The sequence below is a fragment of the Lissotriton helveticus genome, chromosome 5_1 (genome assembly GCF_964261635.1).
Source record: "Lissotriton helveticus chromosome 5_1, aLisHel1.1, whole genome shotgun sequence".
Classification (NCBI taxonomy): domain Eukaryota; kingdom Metazoa; phylum Chordata; class Amphibia; order Caudata; family Salamandridae; genus Lissotriton; species Lissotriton helveticus.
The window spans coordinates 377,801,283-377,822,880 of NC_136065.1; the positions used below are offsets into that span (position 1 = coordinate 377,801,283).

The window sequence follows — 21,598 nt, forward strand, 5'->3', positions numbered from 1 at the left end:
GTTTTTTACTAAAAGTGCCAGTATAAGCCCCCCTCCCCACCCCACTCCACACACACACACACACACATTTTTGGTCTGTGTAGGCTCAATCTTGACATAAGGGAAAGCGAACCAGGGAGAGAAACCTCCTTTTGCCCGACCCTGCTTTGTGTTTCCCACAACCAGACTCTGAGCATAGCAATAGCATCATGAAACCGAATATCAGCTTGCTTGTGGTGGTTAGGCCAAGAATTCATATGTTCATCCTTATGATTATAGGCACTAGAAAGCTGACCGGATGGCTCCTTGAGGTAAGGGATTGCTGCTGAAACATGCAGTGATTTGCATAACTTGAGTTCAGGTCCTAACAGAGCAGACTCCGTCTTTCCTCTTCCAAAGGTCCATGAATTGAGTAGCAATAACTTGGGTATTATTAGCATCTCTTATTCACAGCACTTAGAAACAGCAGAAGTGTTGTACGAAGCACTGTATAAAATATAGTATCAAAGCAGCTGCCACTCAGTCGGAAGTCCACAGTGGAGCTTGGTTTTACTCAGACACATCACATAGCTTTGCGCTTGGGATTGAAAATAGTGAATCGGATAAAACAAATGCTGAAGTGATCACCATGTAATGGTAGGCTCTATTTTTGTGATTGACTGACAGTTTCATACTTGCTTACACAAACAGCGATTGCACACACGAGAAATTGAAAGGACGTGTTTACCATACAGTTAACAAACACATGTAACTGAGATTTCACAATGCATAATGGGAGATTTAGGGCCATATGTATCAAGCAAATTCGCATTCGCAAAGGCCGAAATTCGCCGAATTTCGGCCTTTGCGAATGCTAATTTGCTAAATGGTATGTATGAAACATTTTTGCTGCAAAATAAGGAATCGCAAAATTTGCCATTCCTTATTTTGCGATTGCACTTAAGGAATCGCAAATTTTGCGATTCCTTAAATGCAATGTATCAAAGAAAAAATAATTCAAAAATGCCCATAAGGATTCGCAAATTACCACCAACTTCTAGTTGGTGGTAAGTTGCGAATTCTTTTACAAAAGCAATTTTTAAAAAAACCAAAGGTGCCTTATGACGCTCATACATGCCCTTAGGGCATGTATGTGCGCCATATGCCCCCACATGTCATTTTCAGCGGTGCAGCAGGGTGTTCTTGAGACACCCCTGCACCCTTGAAAATATTCCTAAATTGCGATTAGCAAATTGCTAATCGCAAATTTCCCCTTCATTCCTATGGGCCTCCTGGCCCATAGAAATGAATGAGATATTTGCGATTAGCAATTTGCTAATCGCAATTTAGGAATGTTAAGGAATCCCTAAAAAGAAGCGATTTCCTATATACATACCATTTTTCGATTTCTAAATAGCGATTCCTTAAAAATCGCTATTTAGAATTCGCAAAACTGAACTTTGATACATATGGCCCTTAGTGCTTCATATTTAACCAGAGGGACTGCAGTGCTTAGAGGTGGAAGATACAAAGAGACCTAAATTGACACCAAATGTGGAAATGCGGAGCATGAAGGCAATGGAAGGATGGCTTGCCTTTACCTACCCACCAGAGAGGACGTCGCCAGCTCAGTGATGTCATAGCTGTTGGAGGTTGACTTGGTCTCTGCCAGGATGCCATTAGAATTCTTACAGCATTTCTAAGGGGAAAAAATGAAATAGTAAGGACCAGTTTGTATCAACTGGTTTCATTTATCGCATTGAGGGCCTCATTTACGAGAAATGGACGCATCACTAGTCAGTTGTCTTGCGCCTGCACTAAATTTTCATTCAACACCATGGATGTCTTTTATTTTCAATACAGCGGTCACTGGCATAAGGATTTACCAGATGCATCAGAAATTCTGACATGTCTGTTGGTGCAAAAGTAACACATTGCTAGAGTTGGTCGTAAAACTGACGCAACACCAGCAATGCATCAGAACACGTAGGCGAGTTCCATGTTAAAAGCCCTGCATCAATCTTTACGCCTGGTCTATGTGGCTTTTTTGCGTGGGAACACCTACCCTGCATACATTATACTTCCCACAGGTATAATGTGAGGGAGGGCTCTACAAACTGAAAAACTGGACCCAATGCATCAGTTTGTAGATTGCGCCGCTGTTGCGTCAAAGCAAAGTGATGCAGATGTGGTGCAAGCTCCTCGTAAATTAAGCCCTAAGACTGAACCCAATCATTGCCTAGATAATGGAATCTAAACCAAGGTTGGGGACATGGCTGACATAATGGTTCAGGCCAGACCAGCTGACTACTTCTACCCTACAATATAAACTTTGTTTGACTCAAACAGGTTGCCCAAATGCTATGATATGCATTCACCTCACCATGCATCACCATGCAAGAAGAAGAAAGCGAGAATGACGTATTAATTGTACTGTGGAATCTAACACCTGACTCTATCTAGATCCATGAAGACTTTAAACTTTTCGGTACTTCAATATACTATGGAAATGTGTGAACAGCACAGGCATTATGACCGGTTAAGAACAAGGATTCTGTATCTGATTTGCAAGGTCACTTGAATTTTGTGATTCTGCATGTTTACTGCATAATAAAGGATTTATCACACTTGCCACATAGTCCACCATATGCTATATAATTTCAACAAAAAATAGTTTCTAGCCAAAATGGATCAAAAGTTATTAGAAAAGTGCAACACATGAGGCTATATGGTGACATAACTTTGCACAGTTCACCTAGCCAACGTTGAGGTGACAATTTGTATACTAAGATTTTGAACGGACACCAATGAGGTGAAACTTGTTCCCACACAATTTTAATGCATATAAAATTGACAAGGTACAAAATACCATGCCACAGAATACGCTGCATTATGGAGGATAATTGCTTGCTATGCCAGAAACATAAAAAAATCTATCTAGCCAGATGTCCCCCCCCTGTCTTTTTAAAGTCGATACATTGCATTTTAGCACGCTTTTTTATGGTATGGTAATTGTACTCTGATGTTTTTATGTTTTTATATGGCACAAATTGTCAATGTACGTAAGAGTGTTTTGCTGGAACTAACTCGATGTGTTTTATAGGCTGTGCCCGAAATAAACGATTTATATAGCGAGCCCTGCCACATAATTTGGTCCTCTATTTCCGAATGGTTCGAGTGTCCCTGCTTATATCACACAACATATTGTAGCCCAGTTGATGATGGGAGATTCTAGTTCCCTACCTGTTATTATTAAAATTGCTGTCTTGCGAAGATCCATATACAGACTTTGAGTTAGTGCTGTACAGAGCCAAGGATATTACATCTGGTGATGTTAACGGGCTGCTTCCATCTATAAGAACTGTCTGGGTTCCATTGTTTACGCTCATGGAATACCCCGCGGCAGCCGCTCCTGTATAAACAGGTGTCGCTTGCAAAGAAGCACTGGCAGTGCCTGGATCTATGCAACAAATTGGATTTGAGGCAGGTGCAGACGGGCATGTGCTATAAAAAGACCAGCGGGAAAAGTTGCAGGCAGAAATGAAATGACCTACATGGAAACCTCCAGATTTCCTTAGGTGACTCTGCAAGGTCTAAAATATGAGAAACCTTTGAGTAGGGCGGTGCATTTGCATATAACCGGAATGGTGTACCCTAATCTGAGGAAAATATTGTGATCAAATTATCCTCTGCGCCCAATGGAGCTATATTTTTGAAAAATATATTTAGGATGCAATATTAATGTCAAACAATATTTTTGCTTTCGGTATTCTGTCACACCCAGTGAGTTTGCATTATTTTCAGGTAAGGCTGCAACTTACATCAGGGGCTGTATTACAGATGGTGCCCTGGGGGCGCAACAGGTGTTTGTGCCCACTTTTTGCACACCCCCAGGGCACTTTGCTTGTCCGTCCCCATACCAATAGCGCTGGAGCACTTAAAGCGTCAGCCCTATAAACAGAGGGTGTTACCTCATTTGCATATGGGCGTGCCCTACGCAAATGAGGGTATTCCTTTGACTTTGCGTCGACGCCATATTACAGATGCAGCCACAGAGTAAAAGAAGCTCTCAGAAGGCGCACTGACAGTGCGCCATTTAAAAGGTGGTGCACTCTCAGTGCGCCGCCTGACAGCAGCCATCTGCAGGGGGTAAAGGGAGTCCCTTGGACCCCCCCAGACATCGCCTTGCAGGCGTGTGCAGTCAGTGACTGTGAAAAGACCTTGCGGCTACTCGGGTTTTCACATGAATGCGCAGCCACCAGGGCAGTGCGAGTTCGTGGCTGCCCTGTGGGCAGCACATACACCACAATGGGGTGCATTATCACTGTTTGTCCCGGGCGCACATTTTGAAAGGTGTGCCGGGCGCAAACAGTGATAATGTGTACTACGGCCCCTGGTGGACATTTAAGTGGCATGTGATCTCCTACAAACTATATAGGCCCTTGATTTGAGGACTAAAGTATTTCAGTGAGTTAAAACCACCAGTGAAAACATTGATACCATGCAGTGCCTTTTTAACCCAGGTGAGGCCTGTGCAGGTAAGAGTGGTGGGGCGGCGAGCGCTAGGTAAGTGTTTTTAAATTTTTTACATTTTTTGTTTCTCTTCTCTGTGGACTCCCCCCGCCATGCCCCTGCGCCACTGCTCTTACCTGCATGGGCTGCGCCTGTGTTTACCAAAAGTGCAGTTTTACCTTCCCATTTAATGTTTCACAGGTCAATGGGGAATAACATGTTTATAGTGCATGTTTTCCATCATTCCCTGCTGCAAAATTTGTTATAAGGACATTTTTCTAAAGTCATTTGTGTGGCTAACGACTACTATTGTGCATTAATTTTGCATATCTCAGAAGTGGAATATGGTCACAAACACAGTTTGAGCTAATATGGCTCCCCCCAGTTACAAGTCTAATGCACCACTCATCTGAGGTGGAAATGGCAGATAATAAGTCTGATGATGGGGTTCTTTGATGAGAATGAATGAAAAAGGCACTGACCTGCAAGGGGTCCCAGCAGAAGTCCGACTGGCCATCCTAAAAGAAAGCAGAAGACAAGGTGAAGGAAATAAATATGCGTTTGACTTTGATATGCCAGTAATATTTTACATGTGTGGTTTTATGTCAGAATAGCTTAGTCAGGAATACCATCTGATGTAAATATTATAGGTGTAGACCTCTGTCCCCATCTGGATTTAAAATTCGGACTTTTTGAAATTCACAAACATTCCCAGGAGTGCGCCTGGAAAACTGAACAAACTCAGGTTTTCAGGCTCACCTCTAGAAGGACATGAGACATTCTCATGTGGATCAGATTCCTGCTGTGTGGAGTTCTCCACTGTAGAGAACTCCGAATAGGGGGTACTATGGGCTTCTCTACAAATTACTAGCTTTTTTCTCTGTTGGAAAAATATTTTTCCCAGTGGAGAAAGCCCTTCCCTTGCACCCTCACCAAACCAGGCATGATCCATTTTCTCCTTCCCTCCATTGAAGGGGGCCCCAGGCCAGTGCTTTAAATGGGCAGGTACTCACCGGTACTGAGTACCAGCATTTCTTATTTTAATCCCTTCAAGTACCGGCACTTCTCCCCCCCCCCCCCACTAAGGAGAGTACTGGTACTATAGTCTGATGCATTGCTCATTGCTAATTCTGTGGAGGCAGGGTGGCGCCTGCCTCTGATATTCTGACAGCCAAAGTGCCCCTGTAGCCCTGCGCTGAGCCGCTGCGGAACCGAAACCGTTCTCAGTTGCATTGTGTCTTTGACTTGTAGGTGTCGATAATTTCACCTTCACGCTGAGCTTGACAGAGCAGTGTCCATACCATTCAGACACTGCTCTGTCAATCACATTTACACTTTGGTGTGCATTGTGCGCACACTGGAATCCAGGTGACCCACTGAGAGCGGCAATTAAGGAAGCCACGGGAGGTAAGGAGGTAAAAGTGTCCTTTATCCTGTGAGTCTTTTGTGCGAGTGTGTGATGGATTGTTAGTGCTTAACGGCTTGAGTGTGCCTTTAGGTGTAAGGGAAAGAGGGAGATATAGAATATGGGTAGTCCAAGAAGGTGTTTTAAAGAATGTGTGCGGACTGCTTTGTACATGCATGTGTGCTCAGGCCTGTGTGAGCGTGTGTTCGGGCCTGTGTGAGTGTATCTGCACAGGAGAATTTGAGTACTAAGCACAATGCAAATAAATAATAATAATCAGAGCCACTGTAATTATGCATCAGGGTTGATTCATTTATGCAGCAAGAAAAGGCAACTTATGCTACGTAATGCAGAATAGTTCCTAATTGTATTACGTCCTTATTTTGTAATTTGTATACTTGTTAACACTGTCTGGGCGTAGGTTACACTTCAGCTTAAACATTGCAATAAGCAACAGGAAGGTGAGAAGTCAACTTTTGGAAAGGGCCTTCCACTGCGCAGAAGCACGTGTTGGTACGATTTTACTAACTTTTGAACTGTTAGTAGTAGATGATGTGGCAAATTCGGTAGATCCATAATTTATGTGAAAAGGAATCATATAATTCCACTTTCCTGACAATAACAGTGTAGCACCAAGAAGCTGCACTATAATTAACAAGTATTGGCAAAGCCATTAGCTGTGGTCTTGGTAACGCTGATGCAATTGTTAAGTCAAAAAAGATTGTTGCACTAATATGCCACAAAAAAAACATGCCTCCTATATGTGGTGAGCTAAGGCATCCAAAAACATATTTAAATAAAAAATGATTTACCATTGCATATAATTTAACAGTTTCAGTGCCACTATCAGGCATGTGACTTAGAATTGTTTTTTGATTGGGGCAGGGAGTTTTATACAAATCAAACTAGGCTTCAAGGTATTAGAGCACTTTACATGAGCACCAGTTGCGTTACAGATGGACACATTAATTCTTCTGCAAGGCACAGGGAGGTTCATTGATTTGCCCATTGTCGAGACTTGAACCCGGTTCTCCAGCTTCAAGGTCAACTGCTGTAATTTTTCGGCAACATTCTCTCCTCAACTGGTTTGGAACCCCTTTTTAGTTTTAATACACATCACATGGAAGTATGATTCTTATTGGTGCAAGGAAAAGCTACATTGGCCCTTAATTACTGTGACCTGGAGACCTATTTTAAACAAACACAATGACTAAAAATAGATAAAAACGGGAAAGAAAAAAAGAATTGCCAAACTAAAGTACTGGCCCACCAGCCTGGCAGTGAAGTGCACTTTTTAAGGCAAATTTGCCCATGTGATTAGGAAAAATGTCATCACTCACAGTGCAAGGTTGTTAGTTGCCTTCATGGGCTGCCGCTTTACCCCATGCTATTTGCTGTGGTGAGTGGAAGCAGAATGTGAATGATAGCTGAACAGACCCAGGGATGAAGGCGACTGAGTGAAATTCCGCTCTACATGTGTATTGTTTATTAATGGAAATTAATTTCACAAGGCTGATGAGACAGCTAAAGCTGTCTCTGACCAAGCCTTAAAATGAAAAGGGGGTTAGCTGGGCTTCATTTTCCTGCATGATCTGAAAGAGGACAGATCTGTGATGTTCTTTTACTGCATTTATTGTTTTCTATTGTCCCGAGTTAAGATGAGAGAGGACTAGGGGTGTATGTGTGTGCATGTGTGTGCGGGATGGTGGGTAGGGGACAGCAATTAATAGAATCTGGGATGGCTGCATAAAATGCATTAAAGGGATTCAGTAGGTTGTAAGAGAAGGATCCTCTGCTCTATATTATCATTGTACCAATCTTTGAGATGAGGAATGGATGAATTGGGTATAATTCCAAGACATAACCAGCAAGCAGAGAGACTTGTAGAATACGTCCGTTGAACTTGGTGAGTTATTTTAGGCTGTCCTTTCACTGTAGGCAACACATCCTTTTTAAATCACCGTTCTGAAAAGGAAATGTGGGTTGTGAGCTGAGATTCCTTCTGATCCAGAAGACACCACAAGCCAGTCAGTCTTGATTATCTAAGACCTCAAACACATTTCCATGTGTTACGTAGGATAGGTAGAACTAGGACCCTAGAAGTTCCTAGATGCTCGTTGCCTTCAAGCAGAGGGTGGCAGATGCTAAGTATTCTAAAGTGTGGTGGCTGTAATGCATGAATAGTAATACTGTTCAAAGAATGTAATGTCATCTTTAGGGATAACTGAGCTAAAATAATGAGATGTGCATAGTGTTTCAAAGAATCTGTCCTAGAATATTTATCTATTCAACTTCTCATACGAACTAATAACGATGTAAGAAAACCAGGTGTGAGGGAGACACGATTGCACACCTGCCTTCATGCTTGGCTGTGCCACGCCTGGGCTGGTGGATTCATGACCCATTGAGAGGGATGGTTGAGATGTTTGACATCCCCCTTCCAGACGCTAAAAATGTTTGTCATCGATTTGTTTCCATAGCGCTTAAAAAGGATGTATGACATTACAACGCATGCATTTACATCGCACAACGCATGCATTTACATCGCATGCCTTTACAACGTAAGTATTACAACGCAGTCCATTACAACGCATAGTGCTTTGGGGTGCTGGATAGTGAATAGTTTAATTTACTATTCCAACTCCAGTCCCCGTGGACACTAGGGAAGGATATTGGATAGTAAATTAACCTATTCCCTATCCTATAGCGCCCCCCAGAGCAATGCGTTGTAATAGTTTGCGTTGTAATGGTTGCGTTGTAAAGGCTCTGCGATGTAAAAGTTGCGTTGTAAGTGTTGTTCACCGCTTAAAAACCATGAACTAACACAGGTCCCACCCATCACTGCCTCTACTCTGCTCCGTACACCCACAACAGACCCAGTATGTCAGTGCCAAATTAACATACTAAAGTACCAACACCCAGTATCCCACATTGCTGAGAACTCATTGCATATAAGAGGAAATGAGGATGAGCCCTTTAAATGAGGATCTCTTGAAAACTATGGTGCTAAAGGAGGGACGATGCCCAAGACTGTACAAATACAGTTTGGAGTTACCTAGTTTAAAAGAAAAAAATTGTAAAGCAGTAGTCTAGGAGTGTGCATATTGATGCTGCTGTGCCAGGGTTTTCCCCTGCAATCTCCTTTTCATGTTTTAAAGATAGGTGGAAGGCCCATGGCCACTTACATTACAGACCCACAATGTATACAGGTCAACATATTGGGAAAACCTAATAGTTATTAGAGAGATACATTTCAATTTTATTTTCTGTTAGCTTTCTTGAGAATGAAAGAAAAAGGATAAGAAAGTTAAATTATAATTTAAAGCTAAACATCTCCCCTGTTTCACAGGTTTTTGCATGCATGTCATTATGAACTAAGTGCTGTTTTTGTGAGCTCATCCCGATCTTTTTGTGGTCTGCATTCTCTGTGAAAAACAAGGTACAGAGCAAAGATCTAAAAGTTCAGAGGCAAGGTATGATAGGGCTGAACCAGGACCCCACATCACTGGCACAAGATAGTACAGTGGTGGCCCAACATCACTCAGTGGTGGCTTAAATCACAGCAATGCTCATGATCAGACAAGGAAGGTTTAAAAATCACAGTGTTGAGCATTGTGAAAACATTTCTGGCCAAACACCACACAGAATATGTGAAGAACACATTAAGTGCAATGGGCTGCATACTTATTTTAGTGAGTCATAACAGCAAAACGGCTATTAATTACTAAGCATGTATTATGTCACATGTGCAGAAAGAATCTGTACATATGGGGAATTTAAGATTACTAACAAGGACAATGCAAGTCAAAATGAATACACATCAGATGGAAGAAGTGCCAGTGTATCATATCCCACCCCTAGCCACGCCCTTAGCCCCGCCCACTAGCCACATCCCTAACTCAATTTGATGAGTACCTGCACTTATTTTTTTCCATTTAAAGCACTGCCCTAGGCTGAAGTAAAAACCCTACCATTTTTGGAAATTGGAATGTGTAAGTTTGTGAATGCCCACAAACATACATATTTACGAGCATTCACACACTTCCAAGCTGAACCACATTTTCGAAAGCCCATTTCCCCACCCCTTACTCTGAATTTATAGATGTGAAGAACTCTAGGCTCTGTAGTGGGGATGTCCACACAAGTAAATGGGTTTTCACCTGAAGGAATCCCTCTGTGAATTCCTGCATGCAAGCAATGGGTAAATTTAGTTGTACGCTTAGGTTTAAGACTAAATTTAAGTTTGTGTCCTAAATATTGTTTACAAAAATATGGTCCTCGAGCCTCAAGCGCAACAAGTTCTTACCTAGGCCTTAGTCTGTGTTCTGGTAAGATGCCCCTTTAAAGTCAGAATTGGAGGCAACCCTTTTAGTTATCTGGCTCCTAAGATCTGGAACACTTTGCCTTTAAAAATCCAGCAGGCATCAGTCAAAGCTTTCTTTAGGAAACTTTTAAAACCTGGCTCTTCGTCTTATTTTAATAACCTCCCATATGAGTAGTTTTCCTTGGAGCACTGTACTTTGGTAAAAACATAATATTATTTTATGCATAATTTATAGAGGATTGCGCATTTTAAACAGCATTAGATTAATAGTATAAAAGTACAACTTAACACAGGGGCTCGAATTTCATAAATCATGTTATGAGAATATACCAGACAAAATATATCGCCCATGGGAGCAAGCTACATACAAAGATCAGGTTCTCTTGCACAGACAGATGCCTCTTAAATTGGCATTAATGACCCAGTTTGGAATCCTTGACAAAAATAATTATTTTGAGCAACTATATACATCTCTAAAAAAACAAGCATTTACAATGCAACGGTCTCGCCTATTGGCACTGTAAATGACAACATTTTCATTTATGTGTTGGTTTTCAAAACAGAAAAATAAATGGCATTGTCATTTACAATACCAATAGCTTTATCTCTCGCAAATGTCACACACAAACACACAGACCCACACACACACACACCCCACACGCACACAGAGCCCCCCACACATACAGAGCCCCACACACACACACAGAGCCCCCCACACACAGAGCCACACACACACACAGAGCCACAAACACACACAGGGCCACACACACACACACAGAGCCACACACACACACACACACACACAGAGCCACACACACACACAGAGCCACACACACATACTCAGAGCCACACACACAGTCAGAGCCACACACACACTCAGAGCCGCACACACACACTCAGAGCTACACACACACTCAGAGCTATACACAGAGCCACACACACACACACAGAGCCACACAGAGCCACACACACACACAAACACTTGCCCCCAACATTGGAGTTGCCTTCGCACTTACAGGGCAACTCTGAAAATGGGCACCGGGGAGGAAGACACAGGCCCCTCTGGGCCCTATAACAATACTTAGGCCCTACTCTGGGGCTCTTTACAAAACCTGCCCAAATGTTGGAGCGGCCCATTGAGGGCCTGGGGCCGCTCTGACTCTGTCTCTCTCTCTGCCCCCCCCCACCCCCCCCGGCTCCCTTGGAACTCACCAGCTGGGGCGGAGGACTCTGACGTTGCTTGTCCCGCGATGGGGGCAAGCACTGGCAATGTGCCTCGCGCCCCCTCTGCCGTCGGGCTGCAACAGGGGCTTCTGCGGGGTTCTCCCTTAACCACGGGAGCCCCGCACTGGCAGCTTCTCTTCATCTTCCGGCGGTGGGCGCGGGACTTCCTCTTTGGAAATCGGAAGTCCCGCACGCCGTCCGAAAACTACGGTGCCTGACTTCCTGTGATCCCCGGCCGCGGCGGTGATTTCCTGGAGTCCTGGGCTACGGCGGTGAAAATGGGGCAGATGAGGGGTAGGCTTCCTCCGAATTGAAAATAAACAGCGGGGTGGGCACCCGCTTAGGAATTAAAAATATAATTGCGGGCAAAATCGCTTGGTGGGCACCCGCGCAATAAAAACATTCACATACGGGGGTGGCACCCGTAATTACGTAGAACCAATACACGGCCAGAATACATGGTGGGCACCTGCTTGCAACTATTTAAAATATGTGGGGTGGCACCCACGACGATCTTATTCAGCTGAACCTTGGACCACGCCATGAACACCACCATGTTTCTCCGAGGTCAAGCAGAAATGGATCTGAGGAAGCCCTGTCATTTTCAGACTGGGGGGCGTATTTTTCTTTCTCCCCTCTTCTCCATTGGCTGGAATGTAAACAACGGGCATGTTTTTGACTGTTGTTGTTACATGTCAGCCAATGGAGAAGAATGAGAAAGAAACGAAAAAACACACCCCTTAATCCGAAAAGACGGGGCTTCGCTGGCAAAAATGGCATCACTAAAACCTCTTCTCCAACGGCTGGCCGCTGTTTAGGAAGCCAGCCAATGGAGAAGAGGGGCAGGTTTAAGCCTCACTAATAAGAAACATAAAATCTCGCCAGCGAGACTGCGCATGTCCGCAGCCTACGCTACCCGAGACCTAAAAAGTAATTGCCATTGCACGCTAAACAGCAGAATTCTGTAGTTCAGTCTCAACTTTATCAACTTGTGGAGATTGTGTTTCACATTCTGCAGGAGTCATCTGGTGCTTGCCGGTACTGTCTAAATCCACAGTTTTCACTTCTAGTGTGTTATTGGTATTACATGGTTTGGTATACATTTAGCTTGAAATAAAGAATGCATATCCTGCCATGCCTTATCTAACTTTTGCTGAGAATGTGCGTCACTGATGTGTCTCTTCTCAAGATTGTGTTACAATGGGTATCATACATTTTCCTTAAACCATGCCAGCTTCTTTCCAATTGCATCTACTGAATATAGAATATTAAATGTAATGCACATAAAAATAAATTACAAAAAGGAAAACCTGTAGGGAATTCAAATACATATCCTTACATGCTAATTGACCAAACTAACCAATTTACATGCTTGCCCATTTACTGATACCTGAAAATCTTTAATGTGAAAAAGCAATCTTTGTGCAATTAATTAGATTAAAAAGGGGAGGAAGCATATTAAGAGTCTGCATTGATTACAAGAGAATCAAGATATTCTAATAAAACTGAAAAGTATCTATAAGGTGCCTGGATTTTTCACTTTTTAAATCACCTGGTTTTTGATTTTTTTGTAGTGGGTGAGTCTCACTACCGGTGACTCACCCACGGTGATTGGACTGCGCATGTTTACCACCGGTGTCCACCTTTTAGGATAAGGCGGCTGTGATCCAGAAAGGGCAAATGGCACTTGACTGGTTACATGTGCACATGTGTAAGGGTTGTGCATGTTAGACTCCTGTCATGCACAGTCCAGAACCTGCGCACAGGAAGCATGGTGCAGAGGGGACTCTGCACCATTGCAGGATTGGATACTGATCTGGGGTAGGTCTCGTAATGTTAGTGTACACTCACAGGGAAAGGCAGTGTGGTTTACTGTCTTGTCTGTAGTGACACTTCAATTAACACTTATGGGGAAGACTGTCTTAGAGTGCACCTTTGCTTCCTTTTGGCCAACAGAGATCAGTGACATATCGAATGAGGGTGTAATCTGCATGCCAAACCCAAATGTGAAAGTTCCAAAAACATATTTGTATATCTGTACAGCTTATAGGTCATACATGATTGTCATATTTCTCTGGCTCAGCTTAGGATCAGAGGCCAGGCTTTTGTCACCCTGCTGTGCCAAGTTAATTACATTTCTCTCCAGCAGCAGGTACAAAGGCCACCCCAAAGGGAGGAATTAACAGTGCTTTACTCAGCTCCTGGGGAGCGAAGGGGTGGGGATGAAGGATGTACATCAATCTATCAGAAGTCACACTGTACCAGGGATTGGCCAGCCCAAGACCACTGATCAAATGTGGGATCCCAGACCTCTGAAGCGATCATAGAAGGGGGGTCCTTCTGAAGATGTGATGGAAATAGTCCAGGTAGTGATGTCAGTGAGGGGCAGAGCTGAGGCCTCCAGAGCAGATGTGACTAGTGAATCCTGGGTGATGCCATTTTGAAATGTCCCAGCACGGCTGTGCAGGAAGGTTGGGACAGGGGCGCAGAGGTGATGTGGCACCCCATGATAGGCCAGAGGGGCCTTGCTTCTGCACCTTTCCACCCTCACTTAAAAGGTCTTGTGCAAGTGGGAGAGTTCTCTCTTGGTTGTGATTTTCTGCTGGACACTGGGACTGGAGGTGGCAGCCATAAACATCTGGATGGAGAAACCCCCTGATATCCATTTGGACTAAGGACTCTGACTACAGTTGCCTCTAGGACCAGTGGGGCTCTCCCCAGGACCAGGGAAGCTGCCTCCCTTCTGTCCCATAAGGTCTAGATGAGGCAAAGAACTAGACGTCTATGCCTGTGACGAGAGAAGCCCCAGAGGTGGAAAAAGAAGAACGTTTGGCACCGGGAGCCAGTGGAACCAGCTCCCTGCAAAGTTTGCCACCCTAGAGGTCAGGAGGTCTAAGGAAAGTGACCCAGATGACTTTGGTTTCGCCACCAGGAGCAAAATGAGCCCATAAGAATGCAAAATGGCCAGACGGGCCCGAGATATCAACCAGAGAAGGGTTTGAGCTTTGATCCCCTTCAGGGCAGTCCCCCAAGCATATGCAGAGCTCTTCTGCTCAATTGTTCCTAACCACCCTTGGTGAGCCATGGCCTGATAGTCTATGCAGAGAGAATCTTTCCTTTTGACATGCCGGGAGGGAGAGTAAATGGGGCTCCTCCTCAGATAGAAGGCCTGGGAACCCCAGGCCGGTTCATAGATTGGGGGACCCAAGACCCCAACTTGGGCCCCCTGATGTCACAGTGGACGGGGGAGTGCCATCACACTCCCTCCGAAGGCAAGTAACAAAGAGAGATGGAACTGGGGATCCCTAACCCCGGGTCCACTGCAGTGTAGGGAAGATCGGTGGTAGACCTGCCCTGCTCTCCGTGTCTGTGTCTGAGGGGGGTAACTAGACATAATATCGACTCCACAATATCGAATGGACAAAATATCGAGTTAAAAATATCGATAATAATAAAATATCGAAAACAAAAATATCGTTGGGAAAAATATCGATTAAATTAATGATAAAAAAATATTGAGTACTAAAATATCGACTCAAAAACATCGACAAGACAAAATATCGATATATAGTCAAAGTAAAAAATATCGATAATATGTAGAAAAAAGGTTAAAAAAATATTTTTTATTAATAGTAATATAAATTGTAGTTAATGTTTAGGAGCGGGATGTTGGGTTAATAGGGGATAAGGGTGGGGAGTAATTTAAAATAAATAATTAATAAATATATGTTAGAATTTTTTTATTATTAATTAATTGGTAAATAATTATTAATATTTACTTAATTAATTAACTAATTAATATTAATTAGTTAATTAATTAGTATAATTTTGTACATAATTTTTATTATCAATTAATTGGTAATTAATGAATATTAATTAGTTAATTAATTAACTAATTAATATTATTTAGGTAATTAATTTATATAATTTTGTACATATTTATTATTAGTAATTAATTGGTAATTAATTATTATTAATAAGTTAATTAAATTAATGTGAGTTTTTTATATATAGTATAATTTCTTATTGTTAATTAATGAATTAGGAAAAAATCATAATAATTATTACATTAAATTAATTACAGGTATTGTGCTAATATATAAAAAAAATTGTTATAAATTGTAGTTAATGTATAGGAGCGGGATGTTGGGTTAATAGGGGATAAGGGTGGGGAGTAATTTAAAATAAATAATTAATTAATATATGTTTGTAAATATTTTTAATTATTATTTAATTGGTAAATAATTAATATTAATTAGTTAATTAATTAATATAATTTTGTACATATTTTTTATTATTAATTAATTGGTAATTATTTAATATTATTTAGTTTATTATATTATTTAGAGTCATTTTTATATATTTAATTTTTAGTTATAGTTAATTAATTAATTTGGAAAAAATAATATTAATTATTACATTAAATTAATTACAGCTAATGTGCTAATATATTAACTTCTTTGTTATATTTAATTATTAATTAATTGGTAATTAAATAATATTAATCAATTTTGGGTAAAGGAGTATTTGTAGGGTTCAGGGTCAGTTTTCAGTTCTTGGGTAAAGGGGTATTTTTTGGGTTCAGGGTCAGTTTTCAGTCCTTGGGTAAAGGGGTATTTTTTGGGTTCAGGGTGAGTTTTCAGTTTTTGGATAAAGGGGTATTTTTTAGAGTTCAGGGTCAGTTTTCAGTTTTTGGATAAAGGGGTATTTTTAGGGGTTCGGGTCAGTTTTCAGTTCTTGGGTAAAGGGGTATTTTTAAGCGTTCTGGGTCAGTTTTAAGTTCTTGGATAAAGGGGTATTTTTAGGGTTCAGGGTCAGTTTTCTGTTCTTGGGTAAAGGGGTATATTTTTGAGTTCAGGGTCAGTTTTCAGTTTTTGGGTAAAGGGGTATTTTTAGGGTTCAGGGTCAGTTTTCTGTTCTTGGGTAAAGGGGTATTTTTAGGGTTCAGGGTCAGTTTTGGGTTTTTGGGTAAAGGGGTATTTTTAGGGTTTAGGGTCAGTTTTAAGTTCTTGGGTTAAGGGTTTTTTTATGGTTCAGGGTCAGTTTTCAGTTCTTGGGTAAAGGGGTATTTCTTGGGTTCAGGGTCAGTTTTCAGTTTTTGGGTAAAGGGGTATTTTTAGGGTTCAGGGTCAGTTTTGGGTTTTTGGATAAAGGGGTATTTTTTAGGGTTCAGGGTCAGTTATAAGTTCTTGGATAAAGGGGTATTTTTAGGGTTCAGGGTCAGTTTTCAGTTCTTGGGTAAAGGGGTATATTTTTGAGTTCAGGGTCAGTTTTCAGTTTTTGGGTAAAGGGGTATTTTTAGGGTTCAGGGTCAGTTTTGTGTATATAAAGTGTGCTAAAAAATATTTAACATATTAAAACAAAAAACAAAAATTTGTGACAAAGTTGCACATTTTTATGGTAAAAAATTATTTTTGTACTACTCAGCTAAAAATATACTAAAAATATATGTAAATAAAATTAATAAATAATATATAATATTTTGACAAAATTTCATACAATAACATTATACTAAAGTAGCTATTCTAATTTATACATGGTCAGTGTCCAGCACCTTTCCTGATATTAGTTTCACTTGAGTAGGAATAGTAAATAATAATTGGTCAGTGTCCTGCAACTTCCCTGATAATAGTTTGAATGGAGTAGGAATAGCAATTATTAATTGGTCAGTGTCCAGCACATTTGCATATAATTGTACATTACTGTGTTATTATATTACAAAATAATGCAAAATGGATGTTTTCACAAAACTTTATTACAAATTTGAAATTTTTTAATGTGTACTACTATACAATCACAATCAAAAATAACATAAACATTTTTGGAAATGTAGTATTTGCATAATAACACATTATCATTTATGTACATGTAATTTTCACACAAAATAATTTCACAACATTTTTTCTGTAAATAAAAATATTTATCATCATTAACTTTGAGTAACAAGTATTTATATTGAAATAAAATAAATACAATTTTTTTAAGCTTCTTCCATTTATATTTAATAATGTTAATATTATATATTAATATTATTAAATATTTAATTTTTAAATTAACATTTTTAGAAAGTAACATGACAATTATTATATTTGCTCAAGATATGGAAATATAAATTAAGACATTTTTTGGCACATATTTCAGACAATGTTGTTTTAAATCAAACATATAAATATATTATGTTGTTAACTTTATAACTGCAAAGGGGAATAATATGTTTAATAATAATATCTGGTATTGGCAAATGATTATTTATGCAATTCTATACTTTTATAATACTTAGAAATTATTATAAAACATTTTTAAAAAATAATAAAAATAATAACAAATATATTTATTATTATTATTATTAATTAATAAACTTAAACATTTATCTCTTCTTTTCAGAAAAACATACATTCAGAGAAATAAAAATACATTATTCTAGGGCATTATTTATATAGTAAATGGTTATAATTTTTTAATTAATAACAATAAATAAGTTATATTATTTATTATTATTAATTATTTACATAAACAAATATAGGGGTCGATTAGGATCGCGGACGGACTTGAGTCCGTCCGCGACCCCTGAGGAGGAGGGAACGTCCGCATGGGCTGCGGCGTTCCCTCCGATCTGATTAGGATGTGACCGCCAGGGTGGCGGTCACATCCTCTATCTCTAACATTGCGGCGGGTGCAGCTTCAAGCTGCACCCGCCCCAATGTAAAAAATGCATGCACAGCATTTGCGTGCACAAAGCGGCAGGCACCGCGCGGTGCCTGCTGCATTGTGCACGCAAATGCAGGGGGGTACCATAGGTACCCCCCATGTGCACCCACCACCACCCCTTCACCCAGGGGGCCCGCAACGGGCCCCCGAAGTGAAGGTCCGTATGCTTTTCCATGGCGGCAATGCCGCCGTGGAAAAGCATATTTACACACACATCATAATATGGCGGACGGTGTCTCATAGACACCGCCTGCTATGTTATAGCTTTTCCGCCGCGGTCGGAAGCCGACCGCGGCGGAAAAGCGGCGGACGGAATTCCAGACCCACCAGCCATCCTAATTTGGCGGTGGGTCTTTGGAGTCTCCGCCGCGGTTTTTCCGCATCCTCCCGGCCGGCGGACACTTCCGCCGGCCCGGAGGATGCGGAAAAACCGCCATCCTAATCGGCCCCATAATGTTTAGTTATAAATAAACACAAAGTTATTCCTATAAATTTACAAAATAAAAAATTATTTACATATATTATTTCAAGTGTTACATAATTTTTTAATATTATTAATATATAATTATTACTATATATTAATTAATATTAAAAAAATATATATTTTTTAAACAGTTTAAATTATAATGAGTGTAGTGTATTAATTTGTTACAATAACAATGTGTATGTATTATATTTTTATACTATAACATTGTATTTTCTATGATACCTTTTCTAAAATGGTTTAAGGGGACTACTTTTTTACCGCGTAAGGTTATTGCGCTTCATTCAGGACTGGAGAAGCTCGCGGTTGGGAGTTGCTTCGTGTGGAGAGAGGTAAGGTTAATTTTATATACAATTTATAACTGAGTGGTAATGTTTGAGGGTATATTCGAACTAGTTAGTGTTTTTGTGTGTATGTATGAATTGTTTATGTAGCGTTTAGGTGAAATGTCGTCGTTATAGATGCGTCGTGTATGTTTTAGTTCTAGTGTTATTTTAAGTGTTAGGAAATGTCTTCTTACATGGTTAATGTTAATTGTGAGTGTATTTACAAATGTTATGGGCTATTTGTGGGTGGGTTTCGTTATGTATGTTTTTTTACAGGTTCCGGTTCCTCGCATGAAAACTACATGGAAGGAAGCGTGTTTTTTTTCAGAGATACTAATGTATGACTTATTATGGTTATCTTTTGACGTGTATCTCCTATTTTTCGTGTTTGCCAGGAGCGGATTAAAATTTTTTTAACGTTTTTTCGGGTTTTTGGAGGGTTTCGTATTGGATTGATACATTGATATGCGTGACCGTTTTTTAAAAGTTGTGTGTATATCACTTTAAATACTAAAGTGTCTACACTACTGTTTTAGGAATTTCCTGGAGCGTTTATTTTATTTTTACATATTTTTCGGGTTTTTGATGGTTTCCCATATTGGAATTTTCCTACATTGCAATGGATTGTATGGATTGTATTTTGCTTCATTACGTCTTTTTCATCTACAAAAATTGTAAGTATTTAAAGTACTGGGTGGGAAATGTCGATCTTTATGTAATGTGTATGTGTGATGTAATTATAAATATTGCATATTTGTTCAGAAATAATGTCCAAAATTTTGATAAGTTTGTTAAACAAATATGTATTATTTATAATTGTTTAGAAATGTTTATGATTTTTATATGTACCATTATTGTAAGAAGACATTAGTATATTTTGTAGACATTTTTATAGTAGGGTTTTAGCTATTATTGACAGGTATTCTAATCCTCTAGTTGTAGGATATAGTGTGACTTGACTTTGCAGTAGTCGGAACATTTGTTTAGTTTGTTTACTTAGTTTTGGACCAATTTGGGTCACAGATTGTTCCATTCTTAGTTCTTGATAGCTTTGTTCTTTTTTCAAAGCTTCTAGTAGGTTATGGAATGTGGGTCTAGTTCTGCTTGTGGTCGCTTGGAAAGCATTATGCCACCCTTCTACACTGTTGTTTGTTTTAGCCTCTTGGTTTAAAGTACTAAGATAGACATTCCACCAAGGGATTTGGAATTTGGGTTGGCGTCGATGTCCAGATCTGTGCAACCTTCCCACCCAAGTTTCTTCGAAATAGTCCAGTAATGGGGTTAGTTTCTCTTCATTCCTCTTGTAATATGTGCTGTCAATTAATAAATTATAGTGTTCCGCTACATCGGTAACAGGAACGTAGGCCAGTGCTATCGATTTTTTAATTTGATAGGCAAAGGTGCTATCTGTTGAGTATAGAATACTTAAAGTTGATTTCTGGAGATGTCTCCATATGCTCTGATTGAAATGATAGTAGCAACCCTGGATTGCTGTGTGGGGAAATGTTTTCAAAATGCTATTAATCATAGCTAATTCAAAATCAATAATTATTTTTTGTGGAAAATAATTATTGATTTCATTTTTGAGAACATTTAATATTTCTGTGTAAGTGTTTTGCTGTTTGTTTGGTAGCAAACAGTAAATGAAAGGGATGTTATAGTTATGGTATAAACCGTGGATGGAATATAGTTGATAAAAAGGTTTTGGGCATGGTTTAAATGTTCCATCCATCATCCATTGGGGACACTGTTGGATTTTTCTTAAATTACTTGCAGTTGCAAACATTATGATTCTGTTTGTACTGCTTTCATTGTCAAAAAGGATAAATTTGTCTTTATTGTGTGTGATGGACATTTCTGGTGAAATAATAATTTCCTCAAAAGTAGTAGGGTTGGGTGGGGTTGTGGAAGTGCGTCTTTTAGTGTGTGCAATTGTGCGTTTTAGGGAGTCAATAGAGGGTAGTTGACCTGAAGCATGGGCTGGGACTTTTAACAGTTCTTCTTTAAGGATTTGTGTTGTTGGTTTATCACTTTGTGTGCTAGCAGTTTTTATACTTTCTAAAGCATCTCCTATTTCAATTTCTGTGACATTGGGGGGATGATTGTGTTCCCTAGTAGATAACACATTAGTTTCCTCAGTAGTAGCCCTTCCATAACATTTGTTTGAGTAATATTTGGTGCATTTCCAGAAAACTTTTCTACCACTTTGTCTTTCCTGATTATAAACATAACCCATATAACATAACAGTAATTTATTTTTCTGTGACATAACAAATTCTGCACCTTCTGTCATTTTGTTTTACTTGTTCTAGGAAAGAGTAGAAAGAAATAAAATCAAAAAAATATATTTCACTTTGTGGTGCTAACATAATTAATGATGTATTTATACTTACAGTTACTAAAAGTAGTAATCACAAATGCAGAACTGTATTTTGAAGGATTTTCTTGTATGTATTTCTTTATTTACTGTTGGTATGAAAATATAGAAATGCTAAGTTAATGTTTACACATAACAAACGTTTTTCTAGGAAAGAGCAGTTTTTAATTTTGATTAGTAGTACATTTGATGTGAACATTACATATACTTACTTGTTTAAATAGTTGAGTTGTAGTATTTGGTGGAGTACATCAAGGTAGTAAAGTTCAGATCTGTACAG

General features: G+C 39.8%; 1 protein-coding gene across 1 annotated transcript in view; it reads right to left on the reverse strand.

Moving 5' to 3' along the window:
- FAM131C (family with sequence similarity 131 member C) overlaps positions 1 to 21,598 on the reverse strand; it is a 396,305-nt gene that overhangs the window by 197,850 nt on the left and 176,857 nt on the right. The window contains exons 3-4 of the mRNA XM_078642544.1: positions 4,953 to 4,988; positions 1,564 to 1,657 (exon numbers count right to left, since the gene is read on the reverse strand). Of these exons, the coding sequence (XP_078498670.1) occupies positions 1,564 to 1,657; positions 4,953 to 4,988 (130 nt within the window). The remainder of the gene's footprint in view (positions 1 to 1,563; positions 1,658 to 4,952; positions 4,989 to 21,598) is intronic.